Source organism: Periplaneta americana, chromosome 2 (genome assembly GCF_040183065.1).
Source record: "Periplaneta americana isolate PAMFEO1 chromosome 2, P.americana_PAMFEO1_priV1, whole genome shotgun sequence".
Taxonomy (NCBI): Eukaryota; Metazoa; Arthropoda; class Insecta; order Blattodea; family Blattidae; genus Periplaneta; species Periplaneta americana.
Genome location: NC_091118.1, coordinates 213,902,893 through 213,930,773, shown reverse-complemented (window position 1 = coordinate 213,930,773; position 27,881 = coordinate 213,902,893). Strand labels below are relative to the sequence as shown.

The 27,881-nt window shown below is 35.4% G+C and overlaps 1 protein-coding gene across 1 annotated transcript in view; it reads right to left on the bottom strand.

Annotated features, from left to right (window-relative positions):
• The window catches only part of LOC138695114 (glycine receptor subunit alpha-3-like), a 599,107-nt gene extending 573,383 nt beyond the window's left edge, over nucleotides 1-25,724 (bottom strand). The window contains exon 1 of the mRNA XM_069819519.1: nucleotides 25,642-25,724. Within this exon, the coding sequence (XP_069675620.1) occupies nucleotides 25,642-25,717 (76 nt within the window). The 5' untranslated portion in view covers nucleotides 25,718-25,724. The remainder of the gene's footprint in view (nucleotides 1-25,641) is intronic.
• Nucleotides 25,725-27,881: the final 2,157 nt, after the last annotated feature.

Here is a 27,881-nt window from a genome sequence, read left to right as displayed (position 1 = left end):
ATCAATACCTTAAAAACAATATACTTTGCATACTTCCACTCGGTAATGAGTTTTGGAATAATATTCTGGGGAAATTCCACAGATAGTAACAGTATATTTCTATTACAAAAAAGAGTAATTAGAATAATAGTAGGTGCCAAATGTAGGGAATCGTGTAGGACTATTTTAAAAAAACTACAAATGATGCCCATGGCTTGTCAGTATATCTTTTCATTAATAATCTTCCTCGTATGTAAACGTGAAAACTTTGTAACTAATTCAACAGTTCATAGCATAAATACACGCCAAAAAATGACTTTCATACTCCATCGGCAAGTCTATCGTGCTATCAAAAAGGAGTGCGTTATGTGGCAGTAAAAATTTTTAATAGCCTCCCTATCGATATAAAAAATGAAACTCAAAACATAAAATTATTTAGGGCCAAATTAAAGAAGTACCTAATTTCTCACGCCTTCTATTCTGTAGGTGAATTCATGACATTCAATAACACTTCATGAAATTGATACTAAAACTTTGTGTTGTACTAGTAGACTATATTGTAAATCTCGTCTGTATATATTTCATCTAGACTGTGACTATAAATTAAGATTTTATAGTAGTATTAAGTTTTTTGACTTGTTCCATATTCTAGCTGTAAGCAATGTACGAATACCAGAGAATGTTAATAAATACAATACAATACAATACAATACAATACAATACAATACAATACAATACAATACAATACAATACAAGCACCAAGGAGATTTTCACATCCTCATACTCCTGAATTAATCGATAAAACGAAACATTCTTGTGATATGCCTATCATTTTTTCCCTAATGCACCAATGGAGTGTAAGAATCCATTGAGACTTAACCAGTCAAATCCAACTATCAATTGCAATCTTGTCGAAACAGTCTCGTCACACTTGATGCGCATTTGTTTAATATCTTGTCATACCTGACGTTCAGATGTTTAATATTTTCCTTGTTTCCTTAGCAATACAGTGGGCCATGATATTGCGTGATAGCCGTGATAGCAAATGTAAGGAGGCTATTAAATATCTTAATTTATAATATAATCTGTTTGTGTGTGTCATATACGCACGAAATAATCTTATTCAAATACCACACGACGTCTCATCTCTCTGGATAATTCACTACTCTCTCGCGAATTGTCGACATGATCAGAACTCCTGTGACATTACCTTTGATTACACGGATGTATTATTTATGTAATGCGGGATATGTTAGTTTCTCCTGGGAATTATGCGCGGATTATATTCCAAGAGCATCATTAGCTGTTGAATTATCTTGTAGATATTGAATATGAACAATATTCGACCAACAGATTAAGAGATACCCTGTACAGAACCACTCTCTCTATATTATAAATGCTAAACACGTGTGCTGTAATGAAAACCTGAACATACACTCTCTTTAGCATGATATCGTTTTGTTTTTATATTTTCGTGTAACAAGAAATTAAAAGAAATTCATATTCTCTAAGCAGACCATGCCGTACCTCAAAACCAGCAGATAAGGAGCATCGTGAAGCGTATCACTGGGCCAAAAAGTTAGGGATTCATTAGTGAACAAGGGGTGTAGAGTGACATGAAGAACCGAAGGCCACGACAAACAAAAGAAGTTTATATATTTTAGTGAATATTGTTTGTGATGTTTTTATTATTTCGGCTTATTTCAGAAATAAAGTTATTGTGCTTATGTGTACCGTTATACATATAATTGATGATAGCGACGTGATGAAGTCAAGTTTTATTAAGTACTAGCTGAAAGCACCCGATGTTGCCCGCGTTTTACGTTTTGGATCTATTTTTAATTAAACTTGTTAGACATCTCGGAAATTCAACTTTAGACAATCAAAACGAATTGTCTTTATTAATATTTCCTAGTCCAGGAAGATGAATCTTTACATAGCGTCACTTATATGAATTAATGAACTTCTTAGCCAAATGCCTGTCAGAATTAACTCAATTTAAAAGCTGTAGATCAGGTAACGAAAAGAAAACATTTCATCATGTGCCTTAAGTTCAACTGTTTTTAATTTATATATATATATATATATATATATATATATATATACATATATTTTTTGTTTATTTATTTATTCTAGTTTTGTTAAGGCCATCAGGCCACCTCTTCCACATCACCAGAAATACAAATAAAATTATTATAGAAAAAATCAAACTATAAACAAAGTAAAACCAAAAGAAAATATATACAGGCTAGAGTCACACAAACTTTAAATGAGTTACCATTGTCTTAAAGTTCAGCAAAACAGAAACACATAACTCGGTCCCTATATGTCCGCTTAGCGTTGACTCAATGTTCTACAGATCTTATATTTTTTGTCTTCCTGTGAGTGACCATTAAATTTTATGTGGCTTATCTTAGTCGTGAGCGTCAACTTATTAAAAAGCATTACAACTTTTTTGCGGTTTCCTTTCCTCCCCACCGCAAATGTGACGTTGCACAGAGGCAGAGATAAAAATAACTGCCTGTAGGCTACATTGTTCTGAAGCTGTGCGGACATACATTTACGTAACTTCATGTTGTGCTTTCATTTGAACTTCAGAGACAGCTGACGATGAACAGGGACTTCTCGTGTCCCCAGTCTGAACCAGATGGGGTGTCATCATGGGCCAAAATTTTTATCTTTAACGGTCGTACAAAGAATCTGTCGTCCGTTAGCAGCGCTACTGACGAGCGTTCGCAGCGTCACTAAAAGTGGCGTCGTCTGAAAGGAAACTAAGGTACTTAGGAATATATTTGGGGTTAAGAGGTATGAAGTTACAGGAGAATAAGAAAGTTACACAACACAGAACTGCACGCATTGTATTCTTCACCTGACATAATTAGGAACATTAAATCCAGACGTTTGAGATGGACAGGGCATGTAGCACGTAAGGGTGAATCCTGAAATGTATATAGTGTTAGTTGGGAGACCTGAGGGAAAATACCTATGGGGCGGTCGAGACGTAGATGGGAGGATAATATTGAAATGGATTTGAGGGAGGTGGGATATGATGGTAGAGACTGGATTAATCTTGCTCAGGATAGGGACCAATGACGGGCAATGAACCTCCAGGTTCTTTAAAAGTCATTTGTAAGTAAGTACCGTAAGTAAGAATTCTTTATAAGCTGTATTAGGTGGAGAAACTACCTGTCCTAATGATGTGGCTAAGAAAGTCGTGAATCTTTTCCTTTCTGCCTCCTATGGGTCTCAGTGACGTGTTGGCAAAAACTGTTAGCCTACCAATTGTACAGTGCTTACATCCTTGACGAGCACTCTATTCGATCTCATTTTTAAGCGCTGTAGCTGTCACAAACTACACTTTCCACTTCAAGTCTGAGGGTTTCGATGTAGCTAGGGTAAACTGTATAGTGATTGACCACTTAAGCTAATGAATAATAAAACAATGAAATAGCGGAAAACAGTGGTAACTTATTGAGAGAATTTTAAAGGCATTGGGTCAAGTGAAGATTCAGAAACAAATCAAAATCAATAAACAAAAGAAAAAAGAAAATTTTAATGCAAAGATAAATTAAATAAACACAACAAGTCCACTTTTACAGTTATTGACCGTCTACTGCACAGTTATTGACCATACGCTTATTAGTGATTGACCGTCTACTGCACAGTTATTGACCACACGCTTATTAGTGATTGACCGTCTATGCACAGTTATTGACCACACGCTTATTAGTGATTGACCGTCTACTGCACAGTTATTGACCACACGCTTATTAGTGATTGACCGTCTATGCACAGTTATTGACCACACGCTTATTAGTGATTGACCGTCTATGCACAGTTATTGACCACACGCTTATTAGTGATTGACCGTCTATGCACAGTTATTGACCACACGCTTATTAGTGATTGACCGTCTATGCACAGTTATTGACCACACGCTTATTAGTGATTGACCGTCTATGCACAGTTATTGACCACACGCTTATTAGTGATTGACCGTCTATGCACAGTTATTGACCACACGCTTATTAGTGATTGACCGTCTATGCACAGTTATTGACCACACGCTTATTAGTGATTGACCGTCTATGCACAGTTATTGACCACACGCTTATTAGTGATTGACCGTCTATGCACAGTTATTGACCACACGCTTATTAGTGATTGACCGTCTATGCACAGTTATTGACCACACGCTTATTAGTGATTGACCGTCTATGCACAGTTATTGACCACACGCTTATTAGTGATTGACCGTCTACTGCACAGTTATTGAATACTCATTTATTAGTGATTGAACAACACATTTTCACAATTTTCACTTTTTTCTTGTCTGTTTCGTTTCTCTTCTTCTGATCTTTCTCATTAAGAACTATTCGCCACCGGCGTAGCTCTGTCGGCAAAGGTGTTTGCCTGCCGATCCGAAGTTTTCGTTCGGGCGCGGGTTCAATTCCCGCTTGGGCTGATTACCTGGTTGGGTTTTTCCGAGGTTTTGCCCAACCGCAAGGCAAATTTCAGGTAATCTATGACGAATCCTCGGCCTCATCTCGCCAAATACCATCTCGCTATCATTAATTCCATCGACGCTAAATAACCTCGTAGTTGATACAGTGTCGTTAAATAACCAAGTTAAAAAAATAAGAAAAGAACTCTTCTCGCTGCCTTTTCTTTCATTTCTTATTCGCTTCCTTTCTTCTCTTGCCTCTTCTTCCATTTTTCTCTTTTGTGCCTTATCAGAACCAAGTGTGTGTCATTTCTCTGATGTTATTACAAATGGCTTCACCCAGCACTGGACGAGGACCAAAGAACACTTTTCCTTCAACGGGATATTTGTTTCTGGACGCTAAGGTTGCTTTTAGGACACCAAACTTCTTGGCAGCTTCATTTAAATCAAATCCACTGCGGACAGGTTCTGTAGCGTTTCGTAAAGCTTCCCCTGTATAATGCACTTTACCTGGCTTAGGCATTATAATATAGTATCAGTCTTGTAAAAATCCCCATCATTTAACCGATAACATATATAGAATTGGAACAAATTGGTCATTATTCTAACAAATAATTTATGAACGACCAATCACTGTAGTTTGCGGACATACACTTTATAGTGATTGACCACGGGGCATTTTTATGTCATATAAAAACTTTAACAAAATAATATTCTGTGGACGGAAACCTTATACCTTTTCTCACACTGTGAGTGTAAAAACGAGCACCAGAATTTATGTATCCTTTGCAGAATAAATAAATTATTGCGTGCATTATTCTTAGCAATTTCTCTAGTTACTTACACTTGTTTAGGTTCAGTTGCATTTCCAATCGATTTCAGTCCTCTCAGACGACAGACACTAACTCAGTGGGATGAACAGCGACAACTAACCACAAATAAGGGTTGCTACTAGAGGTATATGCAGCAAAAAGTGAAATCACGATCGTGGTTTATTCACAATATACTTGAAAAAAGGAAGCGATCAATCACCGTATACTGGTCAATAACTACCTAGTTTACCCTATTAGACATTCGACGGCAGATTACGGAGCACTTCTTCACTACTTAATTCTCAAATAGTACAACGAACTGCTGTTGAAAACTCTCAAGCTTCACGAGCGGCGTGAAACTTGAACCGAGCCTTCAGATCCACGGCGAATGGATTACTGAGCCTCAACACAAGAATGGGCGTCGTCCCTAATTAAGTAAACATAGAACACTACATTAACGAATAAACATCCACGCCTCTAACGGACTTTGAACCTACGACACAACGTTATAGAGCAGCGTCGTTGTATACGTAGGCCTACCGTACTACTGTATACGTCATTTAAAGTGTCGCGTATAAAAAACAACAAAATTAAGAGTATATCCATACAGTCTACTATATACAGTCACGAAGCTTGAGGTTTGAGGGTGCTAGAAACAATAGACTGTGACTGTTCTATTTTGCATTGCCTGTAATGAGGCGATATTAGCGATCCTAGTGGTGAGCAACTATCTAATGTTTGCATATTTACTACGTATTGAGCTTCGCGAATGTATATACTAGACTGTGATATCCATATAGCATTTAGTCAAAATTAATGGATCCATATGCGAGGTGTTATAATTCAACTATGTCAGCGGAGAACTATTGATTCTAGAGCACCAGATTCGGTGTGAGGTAGGTACAGACTATGACTTTCATAATAAAACCTGTTTCGATTACGCATTACGCAGCGGTTAAAACCACGTGACACAAACATTTTCACCTCGCCCATTAGTTTTTGTCCATTTTTCTCTTCCGCATGCTCTCCAAAATCTCCACATTAAGTTTCTCGTTCCCACGATCAATAGTTCTTCGTCAAGAACTGGTTCTGAAGTTTAGTTACGACTATATTATACTGTATATGCCTATAATGCAAAAGCAATCAACCAATCTAAACGAACTTAAAAAAAACTAACCTAATGAAATTAAAGATAACGAAAAGCAAATAATCAAATCCAATACAAACCATACAATCAATTCAAACGAACGAATAAACACAGTAATCAATTAATTAAACCAAAGAAAATAAACTCTAACGAATCTCATCCAAACAAACAGCCATCCAAACGAACGAAAAAACCAACCAATCAATTAAACAAACCGAAAAAAAACAAACCACAATGAATCTAATCCAATCTAAATCAATCCAAACGAACGAACAAATCAACCAATCAACTAGTAAAACCAAAGTACACAAAGCCTAACGAATCCAAACCAAGCAACCAATCCAAACGAACAGACAAACAAACCAAGGTGAACAAAGCCTAACGAATCCAAACCAAGCAACCAATCCAAACGAAAAACAAACAAACCGAGGTGAACAAAGCCTAACGAATCCAAACCAAGCAACCAATCCAAACGAAAAATAAACAAACCAAGGTGAACAAAGCCTAACGAATCCAATCCAAACAAGGCAACCAATCGAAACGAACGAGCAAACAACTGATTCAACTGTTCAAACCAGAAAGAATGAATCCTAAGAAATGATATCCAATCCAAATCACGCAACCGAACCATACAATCAAACGAAATTAATCAAACGAATTTCAACCAATCCTACGCGAATCAAAACAACAAACATATTTCCCTCGTTAATATTTTGCTAGGACATCTCTTATTAAAACCCGATTTAACTAAGTTTAAGCATTACAGTTTCGACACAACAATACTGAAGAGTGACTGTTATGGATACCGCCATTACAATGCATATTGAGGAGATACTTACTTACTTGCTTTTAAGGAACCCGGAGGTTCATTGCCGCCCTCACATAAGCCCGCCATTGGTCCCTATTCTGAGCAAGATTAAGCCAGTCTCTATCATCATATCCCACCTCCCTCAAATCCATTTTAATATTATCCTCCCATCTACGTATCGGCCTCCCTAAAGGTCTTTTTCCCTCCGGCCTCCCAACCAATACTCTATATGCATTTCTAAATTCGCCCATACGTGCTACATGCCCTGCCCATCTCAAAGTCTGGATTTAATGTTCCTAATTATGTCAGGTGAAGAATATAATGCGTGCAGTTCTGTGTTGTGTAACTTTCTCCATTCTCCTGTAACTTCATCCTTCTTAGCCCCAAATATTTTCCTAATCACCTAATTCTCAAATACCCTTAACCTATGCTTCTCTCTCAAAGTGAGAGTCCAAGTTTCACAACCATAAAGAACAACTGGTAATATAACTGTTTTATAAATTCTAACTTTCAGATTTGTTGACAGCAGATTGGATGATAAAAGATTCTCAACCGAATAATAACAGGCATTTCCCATATTTATTCTGTGTTTAATGTCTTCCCGAGTGTCATTTATATTTGTTACTGTTGCTCCAAGATATTTGAACTTCTCCACCTCTTCAAAAGATAAATTTCCAATTATTATATTTCCATTTCGTACAATATTCTCGTCACGAGACATAACCATATACTTTGTCTTTTCGGGATTTACTTCCAACCCTATCTCTTTACTTGCTTCCAGTACAATTCCCGTGTTTTCCCTAATCGTTTGTGGATTTTCTCCTAACATATTCACGTCATCCGCATAGACGAAGATAAAACTTGTAGAAACAGCAGATTATCTTTATTTTGAAACAGAAGATTACTAGTGGAGCTTGAGGTCATCAGGACAAGGAGAAGTGGAATTGAAGCGACTTTCTATGTCAATAGAGCGTGAAGGCCAGTCAAGTGGGATAACAGCAGCGCAATCTGACGACGTCGCTGCAAATTAATGCATTAGCGCCTTCCTGAACGAAGTTGAAACCTTGCATAGTTACACAATGGCTTAACTAGCAAGACAAGCATTTTATAAGTACATAAGTGTTAAAATAATAAAGAATAATAGTTTTGATATAATCAGTTCCTCTTGTGGTAGTAAAAGCAATAGTAGTAATGTATCTTTGATTTCATTTAATCTTTTTTATTTATTTTATCTATTGGTTGTTTTTACTATTTCTGTGAAAAACTTAACTTTCAATATATTAGTTTATTACATGTACAGACCCAGCCAGCACGCCAGCACATAGCTATCGGAATGCTTGCTATGAATTGTCATAATCGGTATTGTCGTGCTGTATCGTGGTTGTTTAATAATAACTCTTTTGATCTTATTCCAGATTAATTTCGTAATTTCTTGGTTTTTGCATTCGTTATGAAATACTTCCTTTAATTCTATTAAAATAATACTTACTTTAAGGAACCCGGAGGTTCATTGCCACCCTCACATAAGCCCGCCATCGGTCCCTATCCTGAGCAAGATTAATCCAGTCTCTACCATCATATCCCACCTCCCTCAAATCCATTTTAATATTATCTTCCCACCTACGTCTCGGCCTCACTAAAGGTCTTTTTCCCTCCGGCCTCCCAACTAACACTCTACATGCATTTCTGGATTCGCCCATACGTGCTACATGCCCTGCCCATCTCAAACGTCTGGATTTAATGTTCCTAATTATATCAGGTGAGGAACACAATGCGTGCAGTTCTGTGTTGTGTAACTTTCTCCTGTAACTTCATCCCTCTTAGCCCCAAATATTTTCCTAAGCACCTTATTCTCAAACATCCTTAATCTCTGTTCCTCTCTCAAAGTGAGAGTCCAAGTTTCACAACCATACAGAACAACCGGTAATATAACTGTTTTATAAATTCTAACTTTCAGATTTTTCGACAGCAGACTGGGTTGAACCATTGTTAAAGGTTTTCATTCATTCATTCATTCATTCATTCATTCATTCATTCATTCATTCATTCATACATTCATTCATTTTATTCCATAGATCTTATATGAGCAATGAAGCTTTAAGATGTGGAACAAGTCAAAATTTTACAATATTACAATTACAATTTTTATAAATTTTTATCATCATCATCATCTTCCTAACAAGTATTAGGCCAAGTGGCCTGTTACGGTCTCAAACTAGAATTTTCAGTCCATCTCTTCTCTGGACGGCCTAGAGATCTTTTGCCATACGGATGGTAATGAAACAGTGCTTTTGGAATTCTGCATCGATTCATTCGTTCGAGATGACCCTTCCACTGAAGTTGATATTTGCTGATGTACTGCATAATGGGTTCTATTTGAAGTTCTTGCATTATGTCCTCATTTTTTTTATGATCCCAGCGAGTATATCCAGCTGTTGCTCTCATGAACCTCATCTCACTTGCTGCTATTCTACTGACATCTTTATTCTTCACAGTCCACGCTTCACTACCATAGCTTAATACTAGCTATGCTAAGGTTATAAATTTTTACAGTTTTACAATTTAGTAATTTTCTACAATTTTTACAATTTGTGCCATATTTTACAATATTTTGGCGAGATGTAATGAGATGAGGTGAGATCCGAGGATTCGCCAAAAGATTACCCGGCATTTGCCTTTTTATTGGGGAAAACCTCGGAAGAACCCAACCAGATAATCAAATCAAAGGAGTTGATGCCGAAGTATGAAGTATGTAAGAAGTTTCAAGAGTAGAGCCATTTTTTGTTTCTGAAACAGTAGGCCTACATTAAAATTGTCTAGTGTACTTTATCTGTTAGGCGTCTTTTAGAGGAAGTACGTTAAAATTAAACAAATAAATGGGTAGCATTTAGTATTTTACTTACTTCGATACAATTAAACGTTGAATGCATAACAGACAAAATTAAGAATTATAGATTGAATTGGCTAAGACACGTTGAAGGAGTGGACGACGAAACAAATAAATGGGTAGCATTTAGTATTTTACTTACTTCGATACAATTAAACGTTGAATGCATAACAGACAAAATTAAGAATTATAGATTGAATTGGCTAAGACACGTTGAAGGAGTGGACGACGGACGACTACCAATAAGAATGTGGACATACAAACCAGTGGGACGAAGAACACGTAGAAGACCGAGAAAACGATGGAGAGATCAGAGAAGTCCTGGAGACTGAACGGGTCATTAGGTCCAAACCTTGAAGTTTATGATGATGACTTTACTTCGATACTCACCTTGGGCGAAAAATAACTACGAATTTTGCCTGTAGCCATCTATCAGAGGGAAAGAGTAGTAGTAGTAGTAGTAGTAGTAGTAGTAGTAGTAGTAGTAGTAGTAGTAGTAGTAGTAGTAGTAGTAGTAGTAGTAGTAGTAGTAGTAGTAGTAGTAGTAGTAGTAGTAGTAGTAGTAGTAGTAGTAGTAGTAGTAGTAGTAGTAGTAGTAGTAGTAGTAGTAGTAGTAGTAGTAGTAGTAGTAGTAGTAGTAGTAGTAGTAGTAGTAGTAGTAGTAGTAGTAGTAGTAGTAGTAGTAGTAGTAGTAGTAGTAGTAGTAGTAGTAGTAGTAGTAGTAGTAGTAGTAGTAGTAGTAGTAGTAGTAGTAGTAGTAGTAGTAGTAGTAGTAGTAGTAGTAGTAGTAGTAGTAGTAGTAGTAGTAGTAGTAGTAGTAGTAGTAGTAGTAGTAGTAGTAGTAGTAGTAGTAGTAGTAGTAGTAGTAGTAGTAGTAGTAGTAGTAGTAGTAGTAGTAGTAGTAGTAGTAGTAGTAGTAGTAGTAGTAGTAGTAGTAGTAGTAGTAGTAGTAGTAGTAGTAGTAGTAGTAGTAGTAGTAGTAGTAGTAGTAGTAGTAGTAGTAGTAGTAGTAGTAGTAGTAGTAGTAGTAGTAGTAGTAGTAGTAGTAGTAGTAGTAGTAGTAGTAGTAGTAGTAGTAGTAGTAGTAGTAGTAGTAGTAGTAGTAGTAGTAGTAGTAGTAGTAGTAGTAGTAGTAGTAGTAGTAGTAGTAGTAGTAGTAGTAGTAGTAGTAGTAGTAGTAGTAGTAGTAGTAGTAGTAGTAGTAGTAGTAGTAGTAGTAGTAGTAGTAGTAGTAGTAGTAGTAGTAGTAGTAGTAGTAGTAGTAGTAGTAGTAGTAGTAGTAGTAGTAGTAGTAGTAGTAGTAGTAGTAGTAGTAGTAGTAGTAGTAGTAGTAGTAGTAGTAGTAGTAGTAGTAGTAGTAGTAGTAGTAGTAGTAGTAGTAGTAGTAGTAGTAGTAGTAGTAGTAGTAGTAGTAGTAGTAGTAGTAGTAGTAGTAGTAGTAGTAGTAGTAGTAGTAGTAGTAGTAGTAGTAGTAGTAGTAGTAGTAGTAGTAGTAGTAGTAGTAGTAGTAGTAGTAGTAGTAGTAGTAGTAGTAGTAGTAGTAGTAGTAGTAGTAGTAGTAGTAGTAGTAGTAGTAGTAGTAGTAGTAGTAGTAGTAGTAGTAGTAGTAGTAGTAGTAGTAGTAGTAGTAGTAGTAGTAGTAGTAGTAGTAGTAGTAGTAGTAGTAGTAGTAGTAGTAGTAGTAGTAGTAGTAGTAGTAGTAGTAGTAGTAGTAGTAGTAGTAGTAGTAGTAGTAGTAGTAGTAGTAGTAGTAGTAGTAGTAGTAGTAGTAGTAGTAGTAGTAGTAGTAGTAGTAGTAGTAGTAGTAGTAGTAGTAGTAGTAGTAGTAGTAGTAGTAGTAGTAGTAGTAGTAGTAGTAGTAGTAGTAGTAGTAGTAGTAGTAGTAGTAGTAGTAGTAGTAGTAGTAGTAGTAGTAGTAGTAGTAGTAGTAGTAGTAGTAGTAGTAGTAGTAGTAGTAGTAGTAGTAGTAGTAGTAGTAGTAGTAGTAGTAGTAGTAGTAGTAGTAGTAGTAGTAGTAGTAGTAGTAGTAGTAGTAGTAGTAGTAGTAGTAGTAGTAGTAGTAGTAGTAGTAGTAGTAGTAGTAGTAGTAGTAGTAGTAGTAGTAGTAGTAGTAGTAGTAGTAGTAGTAGTAGTAGTAGTAGTAGTAGTAGTAGTAGTAGTAGTAGTAGTAGTAGTAGTAGTAGTAGTAGTAGTAGTAGTAGTAGTAGTAGTAGTAGTAGTAGTAGTAGTAGTAGTAGTAGTAGTAGTAGTAGTAGTAGTAGTAGTAGTAGTAGTAGTAGTAGTAGTAGTAGTAGTAGTAGTAGTAGTAGTAGTAGTAGTAGTAGTAGTAGTAGTAGTAGTAGTAGTAGTAGTAGTAGTAGTAGTAGTAGTAGTAGTAGTAGTAGTAGTAGTAGTAGTAGTAGTAGTAGTAGTAGTAGTAGTAGTAGTAGTAGTAGTAGTAGTAGTAGTAGTAGTAGTAGTAGTAGTAGTAGTAGTAGTAGTAGTAGTAGTAGTAGTAGTAGTAGTAGTAGTAGTAGTAGTAGTAGTAGTAGTAGTAGTAGTAGTAGTAGTAGTAGTAGTAGTAGTAGTAGTAGTAGTAGTAGTAGTAGTAGTAGTAGTAGTAGTAGTAGTAGTAGTAGTAGTAGTAGTAGTAGTAGTAGTAGTAGTAGTAGTAGTAGTAGTAGTAGTAGTAGTAGTAGTAGTAGTAGTAGTAGTAGTAGTAGTAGTAGTAGTAGTAGTAGTAGTAGTAGTAGTAGTAGTAGTAGTAGTAGTAGTAGTAGTAGTAGTAGTAGTAGTAGTAGTAGTAGTAGTAGTAGTAGTAGTAGTAGTAGTAGTAGTAGTAGTAGTAGTAGTAGTAGTAGTAGTAGTAGTAGTAGTAGTAGTAGTAGTAGTAGTAGTAGTAGTAGTAGTAGTAGTAGTAGTAGTAGTAGTAGTAGTAGTAGTAGTAGTAGTAGTAGTAGTAGTAGTAGTAGTAGTAGTAGTAGTAGTAGTAGTAGTAGTAGTAGTAGTAGTAGTAGTAGTAGTAGTAGTAGTAGTAGTAGTAGTAGTAGTAGTAGTAGTAGTAGTAGTAGTAGTAGTAGTAGTAGTAGTAGTAGTAGTAGTAGTAGTAGTAGTAGTAGTAGTAGTAGTAGTAGTAGTAGTAGTAGTAGTAGTAGTAGTAGTAGTAGTAGTAGTAGTAGTAGTAGTAGTAGTAGTAGTAGTAGTAGTAGTAGTAGTAGTAGTAGTAGTAGTAGTAGTAGTAGTAGTAGTAGTAGTAGTAGTAGTAGTAGTAGTAGTAGTAGTAGTAGTAGTAGTAGTAGTAGTAGTAGTAGTAGTAGTAGTAGTAGTAGTAGTAGTAGTAGTAGTAGTAGTAGTAGTAGTAGTAGTAGTAGTAGTAGTAGTAGTAGTAGTAGTAGTAGTAGTAGTAGTAGTAGTAGTAGTAGTAGTAGTAGTAGTAGTAGTAGTAGTAGTAGTAGTAGTAGTAGTAGTAGTAGTAGTAGTAGTAGTAGTAGTAGTAGTAGTAGTAGTAGTAGTAGTAGTAGTAGTAGTAGTAGTAGTAGTAGTAGTAGTAGTAGTAGTAGTAGTAGTAGTAGTAGTAGTAGTAGTAGTAGTAGTAGTAGTAGTAGTAGTAGTAGTAGTAGTAGTAGTAGTAGTAGTAGTAGTAGTAGTAGTAGTAGTAGTAGTAGTAGTAGTAGTAGTAGTAGTAGTAGTAGTAGTAGTAGTAGTAGTAGTAGTAGTAGTAGTAGTAGTAGTAGTAGTAGTAGTAGTAGTAGTAGTAGTAGTAGTAGTAGTAGTAGTAGTAGTAGTAGTAGTAGTAGTAGTAGTAGTAGTAGTAGTAGTAGTAGTAGTAGTAGTAGTAGTAGTAGTAGTAGTAGTAGTAGTAGTAGTAGTAGTAGTAGTAGTAGTAGTAGTAGTAGTAGTAGTAGTAGTAGTAGTAGTAGTAGTAGTAGTAGTAGTAGTAGTAGTAGTAGTAGTAGTAGTAGTAGTAGTAGTAGTAGTAGTAGTAGTAGTAGTAGTAGTAGTAGTAGTAGTAGTAGTAGTAGTAGTAGTAGTAGTAGTAGTAGTAGTAGTAGTAGTAGTAGTAGTAGTAGTAGTAGTAGTAGTAGTAGTAGTAGTAGTAGTAGTAGTAGTAGTAGTAGTAGTAGTAGTAGTAGTAGTAGTAGTAGTAGTAGTAGTAGTAGTAGTAGTAGTAGTAGTAGTAGTAGTAGTAGTAGTAGTAGTAGTAGTAGTAGTAGTAGTAGTAGTAGTAGTAGTAGTAGTAGTAGTAGTAGTAGTAGTAGTAGTAGTAGTAGTAGTAGTAGTAGTAGTAGTAGTAGTAGTAGTAGTAGTAGTAGTAGTAGTAGTAGTAGTAGTAGTAGTAGTAGTAGTAGTAGTAGTAGTAGTAGTAGTAGTAGTAGTAGTAGTAGTAGTAGTAGTAGTAGTAGTAGTAGTAGTAGTAGTAGTAGTAGTAGTAGTAGTAGTAGTAGTAGTAGTAGTAGTAGTAGTAGTAGTAGTAGTAGTAGTAGTAGTAGTAGTAGTAGTAGTAGTAGTAGTAGTAGTAGTAGTAGTAGTAGTAGTAGTAGTAGTAGTAGTAGTAGTAGTAGTAGTAGTAGTAGTAGTAGTAGTAGTAGTAGTAGTAGTAGTAGTAGTAGTAGTAGTAGTAGTAGTAGTAGTAGTAGTAGTAGTAGTAGTAGTAGTAGTAGTAGTAGTAGTAGTAGTAGTAGTAGTAGTAGTAGTAGTAGTAGTAGTAGTAGTAGTAGTAGTAGTAGTAGTAGGGTCTAAGAAGGGCGCGTCAGCTACTATGGCTATTTGCGCCCTTATCTAAAATTCTTAATATAACAAATACATAAATAATATAATAATCAGAGTGCTAAAAGAACTAAAAAGCGTTGTCACCATAAAACGAGGCACACAAATGCAGTATACATAAGGTGATTTCTACAGAATCATAAAAGGGAGCAATTCTACCACACTAGGTGGTATTCAAGACGAACAAATAAAACTAAGGCCACCAGAGATAACTTGTGAATCATATTTTAAAACCATAAAATTTTATAAAATATTCGGATGTATAAAGCCCGAAATGTCAACAATGTAAAATCAAATATAAAACAACAAATGTAACCTCCGGATGTAAAGGGTCCGGAGGATAAGTAAAACGGATCAATAAAAAACTAAATCACCTTATCCAAACCTGTATTTGATGAAAATCTCAGAACTGCATTTGTACAATTAAAATCATTTCCAAGATCGTCACTTAATGTCGGCCGAATTCCATATTGCCTCCGTGCACGGTCATATTTTCTGCAACGCAATAAAAAGTGTTCCACCGTAAGTGGAACATGGCACATATCGCACTCCGGCTGAGGTTCGCCACGTAGGAAATGGCCGTGGGTCAGATGACAATGGCCAATCCTCAACCGGGTGAGTAAATAAATCATTATTATTATTATTATTATTATTATTATTATTATTATTATTATTATTATTATTATTATAAAACCTCCTCGTGTCGCGACGCTCTTGTAGACGAATCCCAAACTCGAACAGTATTCTTTATATTTCGTAATTTGTTTCCCTCTTGTGCAGACCATTCTCCTTCCCATTGCCACCATATTCTATATTTCAAGTAGTTTCGAATGTCCTGCCACCAGAGGGAAAGATTTAGCCTTTGGAAACCCGATACATGCGTATCACATGAGGCTAATGAAGATGACGAGTCCACACCTGTGGAGTAACGGTTAGCGCGTCTGGCCGCGAAACCAGGTGGCCCGGGTTCGATTCCCGGTCGGGGCAAGTTACCTGGTTGAGGTTTTTTTCCGGGGTTTTCCCTCAACCCAATATGAGCAAATGCTGGGTAACTTTCGGTGCTGGACCCCGGACTCATTTCACCGGCATTATCACCTTCATCTCATTCAGACGCTAAATAACCTAAGATGTTGATAAAGCGTCGTAAAATAACCTACTAAAATTAAAAAAAAAAGATGACGATCATTATCATTATTATTATTATTATTATTATTATTATTATTATTATTACAACTTACAAATGGTTTTCAGAGATCCAGGAGGTTCATCGCCGTCCTCTTATAAGCCCGCCATCAGTCTCAATTCTGAGCAAGATTAATCCAGTCTCTACCATCATATCCCACTCCATTTTAATATTATCCTCCCATCTACGTCTCGGCCTTCCCAAAGGTATTTTTCCCTCAGGTCTTCCAACTAACTATATGCATTTCCCTATTCACCCGTACGTGCTACATGCTCTTCCCATCTCAAACGTCTGGATTTAATGTTCCTAATTATCTTAGATGAAGAATACAATGCGTGCAGTTCTGCGTTATGTAACTTTCTCCTGTAACTTCATCCGTCTTAGCCCCAAATATTATCTTAAGTAGGCTACCTTATTCTCGAAAACCCTTAACCTCTGTTCCTCTCTCGAAGTGAGAGTGCAAGTTTCGTAACCATATGGAACAACCGGTAATGTAACTGTTTTAAAAATTCTAATTTTCAGTTTTTTATAAGCACACTGGATGACAAAAGCCCCTCAACCGAATAATAACAGGCATCTCCCATATTAATCAATCAATCAATCAATCAATCAATCAATCAATCAATCAATCAATCAATCATTCCGGTGTCATAACAGCTCTCGCCGTCTTCCGGAAACCAAACGCCACTCCTCTCTGTTCATCCATTGGCCTGGCTCTAATCCTTCAGCATCCATAGCTGCTAGTACGCCCTCCATCCAAGTCTTCTTTGGTCGTCGTTTTTCCCTTCTTTCTGGTCGGATCCATTCCATATTCATATTTGGTAATCGTTGTTCTAGGATTCTTCTAATATGACTATACCACTGTAACTTTTTTTTTCTATCATATCTATAACTAGTGGCTTGTGCAGCAAATGCTGCAAACTAAGGTCATTAGACGTTCAAATAAACATTTTTCAGATTTATTTTCAATGAAGAATACCAGACATTCTGAAAGTTATTTGCTTCCATAATAATGAAAGATTCTCTCGAGCCAATACTGAAGAGAACCACGCATATAAATATCTACACCACACCGCCATTAAATATATGAAAAAGACCCAACCCCAATTGATTAATAGTTATAAAAATATTTGATTTTTAATAATATTATTATCTTACGTAAGTTTCATAGCTTTCAGTAACATATACTATATAGCCGCCACTCAGTAAAATATATAAATCAATCTAATTTAAGTTATTCTCTGTATCTACTTATATAACCCCAAAACGTTTCACTTTCATATCATCAATATAGCATTAATATGTATAATTAATGAAAAATAGTCACTTGGCATTAACTACAATAATATTTCATTTCTAATGATAATAATGTCATCAAATACCTCAAGTTTTGTAGTTTTTAATATCCAATACACAGCTGTACCCAGAAAATTACACACAACAGAATCGAACCTGTAAATTATTTTTAGTAAGTTAAGTTCTTAATAACCAATTTAATTTGAGCTCTAAATATGTCAGCATTCTTGCAGATCATGGCCTTCGTGTAATATTGTTTACTGTAGTGTGTGTTTTGTTTTATTCTGAAATGCAACACGGCCGACTTGATGCTCAATTCGCTTCTTTTTAAAGAAGGAGTGAAGCGAGCATCAAGTCGCCCGTGAATGCAATTAGCTAGTTCTCAAAACTGACGACAGATGGATTTTGGAAAATAGGAAAATTATGTTGAAAAATTAACATTTCACTGAAAACTACTATTTTTCCGAAAAACTTTGGGTTCCAAGCTTCAAAATGAGGAGCCATTTATTAAAATCCGTTCAGCCGTTTTCCCGTAATTTCCAGTACCAGTTCAAATTATATATATAGATGTCTGGCTCATCTTGCACTTCCATATTTATTCTGTGTTTAATTTCCCCTAGAGTGTCATTCGTATTATCTTGTTACTGTTACTTCAGGTATTTGAATTTTTCCACCTCTTCAAAGGATAAATTTCCTATTTTTATATTTCCATTTAGTACAATATTCTAGTCATGAGATTGTTAATAAAATCTATTTCAATAAAAGTTGCTAGCTTAAACACGTGTCAGGAAACAGACTATCAACAGCAACAAAGAAAAATGATAGCACGTCATCTGCTATGACTAGATCCCCTGTGGATGTGAAGCTCAAAGTCAGTTGGTATGACTGTATGACGCTGAAGAATGGGAATAAAACAGAGCGAAGAAGAAAAGAAATGACGCGAATTACAAGTCCACGCTTTGAATTAATAAGGCAGCTACAATGAAGGAACTTATCGCATTAAGCGACGTCGACTGCAGCAAAAAACGGCGCTGCTGCAAAAATGTGTTGCTGTAAAAACGCGGGGCCGGGGATTAGAATTATCTGGGAATGACATTCGTCACTGCGCGGACAGATATGGCGACGGGCTTAATTAATCATAGCAGCAACGCAAATCCGGCCTCCGCCCAAGGAGAGGAGCAGTGAACTGCGCTGCAGCACACGAGTTCGAAACAGTAACGGTCATGTTCGTGGATGGGCAACTCGTGCTCCCAAAGTGCTAAACAACCTTAAAAGAGAGAAAGACAGACGGAGCAGCTGCAGCAGTTACAAGTTCTTTGTAGTTTCGCTGCAGAAGCCACGGTGCGCTCTGGCGGCTCATGCAGGTGGTCGTGATATCTATTCCACGATTTGAATTTCAGAATGACGCCTGGTACAATAATTATAATAATTTTATACAGACTGTAACTGAATACATATCAAAATTATATTATTTTATAGCTTTGTAAATTAGTTTAGTACTGGAAACATAAACTGAATACAACCTTTTCAAGGTACAACAAATGTAGCTGCAACACTTATTTATTACTAGCCGTACCCGTGCGCTCCGCTGCACCCGTTAGAAATAAATATAAAGTAATTACATAATTAAAATAGGACATTTGATCCAGGGAACATTCGTGTTTGATAGAAGGATAAATCGTTTAATATGTTACTTAATTTAAATTGCATCCAAATAATTAAAATGCGATCATTTTGGTCCAGAGACACTCATTTCGTGCAATGACAATTCCTTTAACATGTTTCTTAATTTTTATTATATCCAACCATAGTTTAATGAAGATTGACATCATTTAGATTTAATGTGTATATTTTATTTTACTTATAAGTTTACATTGAATTATGGTAATAACTTAATTTTAACCCTTGTTTTCTACGTATTCAGTAAATGGCGCTTGGCCCACTATGGTTCTGAACCCTTCACATAACTTAAATTATATTATATAATATTACATATTATATTATATTATATTATATTATATTATATTATATTATATATTATATTATATTACATTATATTATATCAGAAGTTTCTGTAATAACATTATAGCATTATGCCCATCTAGAGAAACTGCACTTTCCAATGGTGAAATAATAATTAATTATACAAATCGGTTAATTTAGCTTCCGATATTACTTCATACAAACACAGAAACATTCCCTGTAGGCTATCTTTCATAGCTTTCGATTGTTGCTGTCCAAGGCTCCTTATAGACGGAGTCATTTGTTTTTTAATTCATTACACGGCCTTATTCTAATTTTAAAACTCATTTATCTCATTAAATATCAGTCCTATCAAACATTTTCGAGGAATAAAACTTATCGCAAATTATTTTTAAAGAAACTTTTGTTATATAACATTTTTCACAAAAATCAATAATAAGCGAGATATTTCGATTTATTTAATTCAGACCGCCTTATAATCCCCCCTTTTAGACAATGTATTTTCAATGCCATATAGCCTAAAATCTAAGTTACAACGAACTTAATTTATATTCCAATTTTCATCGAAATCCGTTCAACCATTATCGCGTGAAAAGGTAACAAACATACAGACAGACAGACAGACAGACAGACAGACAGACAGACAGACATACAAACAAAAAATTAAAAAAAAGCGATTTTCGGTTTCAGGGTGGTTAATTATATATGTTAGGACCAATTATTTTTGGGAAATCGAAAATTACCAGAAAAATTTCGGCTACAGATTTATTATTAGTACAGATTACACTATTTGTTAATATTTCTTATTATATGTCTTATTTGAAACGTAGAACGCTAGAATTTACAAGTCTTTATACATTAAAGGGTATTCCTCTGTTCTCATAAAGGTAATAGTCTGTATTCGCAGGCAATAACAAATTCAAGGAAGTATTTTATACATGTCACGGCAGATGAAATAAACTTACTTCTAAGCTCTTTCTGTACATTGAGAGCTTTTACACTTCTTTCTTGTATTAAACTCTGCCTCAAGCACATGCAGTATATATGGAAGCAAAGAATATATTTGTAAATTCTGACTTAGTCAACATTACGAACAGTTCGATTCCTGATTTTGCTGGAATCTGAGTGGCGTGCTGTTCTGTAGATTTATTAATTCATGCTATAAATTTTCAGGATTTTCAATCGGCATAAGCCAAGAAGATATCAGAAAAATTTCGATTCCTTGCCAATTGTCACTGTTTCTCCAAACTTAGCAGTGAATTCTGCTGTATGTCTTGAAGTAGGGTATTATATTTGATAAGAAGATTTCCTTATCACTCTTCAAGATAGTTTATAGTCAAAGAAAGTGAAGTTGTCTATGTTCTACATGATACTGCCACATTTCAAATTTATCCATAAATGTTCTTAGCTAGTCGATTATATATCGTGCAATTCTGTAACTCGTACGCACAACGTGCTAACGATATTTGATATCAGTCTCACCTTGTTGATATCTCATTTTTACCTTTAGCTGTTCTAAAGCAGATGCAGACAGTATTTCTTACTAAAACCTTCACTGTTTATTTGTAATATAAAATGCCATTCGTAAGAAAGTGTAATAGAATACAAGTTTTAACGCTCTACTTAATAAAAAATTCTCTTTTTATTCGTAACTAAAGGGAATTGATCTGGGAATTATGTTGTTTTTCACTTCAAACGAGCCGCCACTTACTGCAGACGCGATCGAACTTGTGTCATGAAAGAACCGCACACAGACACTACAGCTAGTACAGAGTCCGTTCTACCTGCACTGAGATTGTGTTGACACTTTGAGAGCACGAGTTGCCCACCCATTGTCATGTTCGTTTTTTTGGATCTGACAGGGGGTGATAGAATTTTGAAATCGATTAAGCTTTGGTGCACGGTATGATCTAGAATGAAACAAATACAGAGTGGAAAATAAATCATTCTGTAGATTTTCAGAGGGAATAGCTTATGTTGTATACAGGGTGATTCACGAGGATTTACCATCACTTACGGAGCTTATTTCCGAAGACATTCTGAGCAAAAAATGTCATATAAACATTTGTCCTAATCTCAATATTTTCAGAGTTATATTAATTTGAAGTTGTTAGTAAAATACCTTTTTCTTTAGTTTCATTGGTAAAAAAATATTACAAATAGAAAATGAACTACTCAGAAGTGTCATTTCTTTAATTGGCTAGTGTTCTGAAGCTAAAAATGTGTTGTTAATTGCTTTGTACAGATTTTATTTTTCAATTTTTAACTAAAAATTACATCATTCTTACGCACTTATCACAAAAATTGTTACAAATCATACGACTTCAGGAACTTGATTCTTCACAGTTCAATTATGCATCCTAATGTACAGTCTTGAAGAATTTACAAGAGTGGCGTGATTTGTAACAATTGTTGTGATAAATGCGTAAGAACACGTAATTTATTTTGTAGTTAAAAATTAAAAAGAATTCTGTATAAAGCAACTACGAAATCCACAACACATTTTTAGCTTCAGAATACTAGCTGATTAAAGAAATGATACTCCTGAATAGTTCATTCTTTATCTGTAATATTCTTTTACCCTCAAAACTAAAAAATAATGGTATTTTACAAACAAATTCAAATTAGCGTAATTCTGAAAACATTGAGTTCAGGACACATGTTTATATGACATTTTTTGCTCAGAATGTCTTCGGAAATAAGCTTCGTAAGGGACGATAAATCCTCGTGAATCACCCTGTATGACAAAAAATGTTTAACACCATATTGGTGGGAAGCCCACAGAAAAAGAAATAGTTCTTTGCGTAGCTAGGACAGAAAGTGATACTTTTGTGCATCAGTGAAGCCGAGCTCGGAATTTCGAGTCGAGTGCGCGAACGACACTTTCGTACTAGTTATGTGAAATATTTTTGACACAACAACAAGGAAATTATGTGTGAATTAAATAACGTGTTAAATAAATCACAGACTATTGAGATGGCCTACTAATACAAAATTGTCTTCATATAGTATGTCTAGCTATTACGTCATGATTGTTGTGTAGCTATAGTGAGGGCTTGTATATTCTGAACCATGCAAAAACATAAAATGGCTTTATCTATACTAATAATAAATCTGTAGCCGAAATTTTTCTGGTAATTTTCGATTTTCCAAAAATAATTGGGCCTAACATATATAATTAACCACTCTGAAACCGAAAATAGCTTTTTTGAAATTTTTGTTTGTATGTCTGTCTGTCTGTATATTTGTTACCTTTTCACGCGATAATGGCTGAACGGATTTCGATCAAATTGCAATATAAATTAAGTTCGTTGTAACTTAGATTTTAGGCTATATGGCATTCAAAATACTTTATTTAAAAGGAGGGTTATAAGGGGGCCTGAATTAAATAAATCGAAATATCTCGCGTATTATTGATTTTTATGAAAAATGTTACATAACAAACGTTTCTTTAAAAATAATTTTCTATAAATTTTATTCCTTGAAAAATTTTGATAGAACTGATATTTAATGAGATAAATGAGTTTTAAAATTAAAATAACTGCCATCTAAGGCCGTGTAACGAAATAAAAAACAAATGACTTCGTCTATAAGGGGCCTTGGACAACAACAATCGAAAGCTATGAAAGATAGCCTACAGAGAATGTTTCTGTGTTTGTATGAAGTAATATCGGAAGCTAAATTAACCGATTTGTATAATTAATTATTATTTCACCATTGGAAAGTGTAGTTTCTCTAGATGGACATAATACTATAATGTTATTACAGTAACTTCTGATATAATAATGTAATATAATATAATATAATATAATATAATATAATATAATATAATATAATATAATATAATATAATATAATATAATATAATATAATACTGTATAATATAATATAATTTAAGTTATTTGAAGGGTTCAGAACCATAGTGGGCAAGCGCCATTTACTGAATACGTAGAAAACAACAAAGATTAAAATTAAGTTATTACCATAATTCAATGGAAACATATAACAAGTAAAATAAAGTATACACATTAAATCTAAATGATGTCAATGTTCATTAAACTATGGTTGCATGTAATAACAATTAAGAAACATGTTAAAAGAATTGTCATTGCACCAAATGAGTGTCTCTGGACCAAAATGATCGCATTTTAATTATTTGGATGCAATGTAAATTAAGTAACATATTAAACGATTTATCCTTCTATCAAACACGAATGTTCCCTGGATCAAACGTCCTATTTTAATTATGTAATTACTTTATATTTATTTCTAACAGGTGCAGCGGAGCGCACGGGTACGGCTAATCAAAAAATATATTTTGTTCTGATATTAAGAGAGAGATTCTGAGAAAGTTTTATTTAAATTAATACCTAGAAAACCTAAAGGAATATGAAGGAATATTATTTTTCTTTAAGAATGGCGTTAAGATTTCCTAGGACTTAGCTGTATTCTTGCCTGAATATTTGCAAGTTTCTTCGATGTGATTCTTGTATCCAGAAAGGTGGACATAATCAGGGCCGCCGAGAAGGGGGGGGCAAAGGGGCGAGTGCATATGGGTCCGTGAACAATAAGGGCCCGTGAGATTGAGTCCGATTACTTTTTATCACGAATAATTAATTATATTCGTAGATACATACGGGTAGTATAAAATTTCTGAGAACATCTGTTACATAAATTTGACATATTAAGTCAACAATAGTAGAATTAATACCAATTACCACTTGTTCCATATGTAAATATTTGACTTTTATATAATAGAACATCGATTTCCCGCATTAACGTTCACCTAATGAGAATTGAGGGGCCCCGAGCTGTTTTCCCGTCGCTTGTACTGAACACGTTCAATTATTTATTTGTTTGTCTTTTTAACTACCACACTCCCGCTGGCCCACCACAATATGCTAGTGGACTCTCTCAAACCGAAGTCGCAGGATACGTTTCTTTTTCAGTACATTGTATGTTTCGTGTCGAAACATTCCTCTTTTCGTTGTCGTTTGTCTAGTAAATTCTGTTCATTAGTGTTACCGGTTATAGTTTAACTGCACAATGGACAAGTAGGCTACAGGCATAAGTCGGGAGCTGAGAACCACAAGGAGAGACAGAAAGAATCGGAAGATATTAATATGCGTGTAAAATATTATGAAGACATTAACAAAGAGATCAGTGATGAGCCGAAATTTTAAAAATCAATTCATGCCTCTAATTTAGGGACAACCTCACTGAAACCTATGAATCTCTTAAATAATGTGAGGGAATAAAAACTGGATACTTTATTTCCAAATATTTGCATAGCCATTAGAATATTCTATACAATTCCTGTGACAGTTGCTGATACTGAAAGATCCTTCAGCAAAATGAAGGGAATAAAAATGTATTCAGATAAACAATGTGTCAAGAACGAATGAGTAACCTTGGCCTCCTTAGTCTGGAGAGCGATCTTGCTAGGTCTTTAAATTTTTATGATATAATTGATGATTTTGCATCAATGAAGTCAAGGAGAGTTGTTTGTTGATGTTGGACTGCAAATTAGAAATTACAGGTGTTTAAGAATAATGTTTTATGAATATAATATATTGTGCTAATGTGAAGTTCTGTTAAAACTTTTCAACGTAATAAAAGTGTATATCTTTAAGTTCGTATCTGTGTATGGGGTTATCTTTTATTTATTTTGCAAATAATTATTATGGTTAGAATAACTTTTTTCAACGGGGGTCCGAGTATAGTATTGCATAGGGGCCCATAAGTTCTGTCGGCGGCCCCGGACATAATTATAAACATAGGCTTTGATAGAATGTAATATCAACATAACGTTTCCTTATTACCTTTTACAGGCGCATTATTTGTATGGGGCTACATCACCGCCAGTTACCGCTGATTCGATTTCCTCCCGTGCGAGATAGCTGTCGGATCTCCCCACTAAACGTGCGCTACGACCGGTTACAATGCCGGTAAGTTATATTTGCCGAGCACTGTAGTTACTCTCAGCACTTGCTGCAATGGGTAAAGGGTAAGCAGTGTAACGAAATATGCTCCGTCGTGCAGAAGGGATAGGGAGGCAGCATACCCACCAGCAGCCACGGATGCACGCTAGTGCAATGTCTTATCCGCGGGTAAGAGACGCTAGCCCGAAGGTGCACTGTCCTGATGAACGATGCTCTAATGGAATGGCAGTACTACTTCTCCACGAGAGTGTTCCGATAATCATTAACTCAATGGTCACCACCGCTACTTCCTTCCCGAATGAAGTTGTGTTAGCAAGAATTGATTTAATTTCTTTGGCTACGAAATAATTATGTTATTATAATATCAAGAGTCTATGGTAAGGCAATACATGCAACATAGTGGCGTGGTACTCACTGAGGTGGTTGGAGGGCGTGGCCCTTCGGTCGTAGTTATCCCTTAGTAGTTCGTCCAGGATCTGCAGGTGGTCCATCTTCGCCCCTCCTCTGCAAATATAAAGAGATTGCATCCATTAAAACACAGTTGCGATCACTAAAGTACAGTATTCATTCAAGTTCAATTATTCCTAATTAATAGGATAACAAAACTATAAAATTAATAAATGTTCCTATGATACCTTAGCCAGGCAGGAAAATCTGTAAGACATCCAATTACATGCAATTTGTCTTTATAACACAGGTTACGTGCATTAAGTTCTTCAATACTGTTTGCTTTTAAATATTCTCCAGTTGAAATGTACTAAATATGTATGTGTGTCTAATGCCTACCCACATCACTTGCGTGACTCGGGTTCCGATACTGCGGATAGATGGCAGGGCTGTGACCCATTTTCAAGTTGCACACCACTCTGGAGAGCCACGTTATGCATGATGTGTATCTGTTAAGAATTATGTCGTGTACTAGGGTGAGTATTTGTGTAAGTAAAATGCAGTGAATGGGTGAGGATGATGATAAAGGTGAGAAAGGGAGAAGGGGAAACCCGGTGCCGGCACGTAGCCTACTCCTGTCGAATAGCACCATAGCCTGTCTTAACATCCCCATCCGATGGACGAATCACTATCAACAGTGACGTATGTCTTTGCTTCTCACTGCGGAGAAATTTGGGATTTAACGCAGGCGTATTGATGCACAATCTAGTGATTAGAAGTTGTGCACCGCCATCTCTCCTAGTCCCGAGGTAGAAATTTTACATGGAAATTTCTGATCCTGTCGAATCATGAATACTTTACAAGAGTGTATGAATTGTAACAATTATTGTGATAAGTGCGCAAAAAAATGTAATTTTGTAGTTAAAAATCGAAAAAAAAAAAAAACTGTATGAAGCAGGTATGAAATACACAACATATTTTTGACTTCAGAATATTAGCCTAACCCAGGCATGTCAATTGATGCCCATAGGAGCAAGCGCGCGCTTTAGAGCCCAGGAGAGCCTGAGGGCTTTACAGCGGAAAGGAAAGAGACAGACGAAAGAGGTGGTATATGCTGCTTGGTCAAGCTATATTCAGGGATAGCCAGCACTGATTCAATAGATAAAGGGAAGAGAACTTATTAAATCTGTATCCATGTTAATTTTTTAATATATCTGAGAAGTATAAGTGCATTATAAGAATGTAAGTTTTAATTTTAATGCTCATTTTTCACAAGTTTGATTTATTATTCAAAAAGAATATTTTTTCAATTTTTTTATAGAAAAGTGAAATTTTCAGATGTAGGCCTATTTATTAAGTAGCTAGCCTTACATGTACTGAATCAATGTTGTCGAAAATCTAATATACCGTAAATACATATTACTGAAGACAGTATATTACAAATTTGAAAATATTCGCATGGAAAATTAATGTAATCTTCATCATTACGATGTTTGGTGACGTATACACGTCCGTTGATGTGACATATTAATGAATTTAAATACTATTATAGTCACAATAATGCCATGGTATGAAAGAAAAAATTCACAACCTCGAGCGGGAATCGACTTCCTGTTCTCCGGTCAGGCGCTCTACCACTGAGCTATCGAGTTCGTCTCACGCCAAAGGCTTGGAATTATCCTTTCATACTGGCGACTCTGTTATAGAGTACTGTCTTCAGCGTCTAATGCTTGTAAGAAAATGAATTAACAAAGCAACTACTGTTACGTCATAAGCAAAATATATGTGCCATGTGTTATAAAATGTCAGCTCTATAGCTTCAGGAGATTTCGAGAAAATAATTTAATATTCTGATGAAAGGAATTTGCTAACCAATATCACCTCAAAAGCATAGCCTAATGCGATAAGAGTTTTGTTATGTAATATTAGTTACACTTAAAACATATACCCATACAGTACCTAGGTAACTTTGCTTTGTACTGTAATATTGTTTATGCTCGACCATGCCGAAACGTAGTAATTATACACCTGGTAGCAGACCTTTAATGCATGTCATTAAAGTACACCTACTCATTAAAGGTCAGGTCTTTCAGCCAATGACGACTCAGGTTACAACTGTTCAGCCAATGACAGGTCAGCATTCTACCGTTATAAAACCGCAAGTATCGATTATTCTCGGATATGCAATCGAAAGAGAATTAGCGAAAAGTCACGGAGGCTGGAAATCCAATACTGTCGCAGAAGGTTATGTTCTGTTACTATAATAAT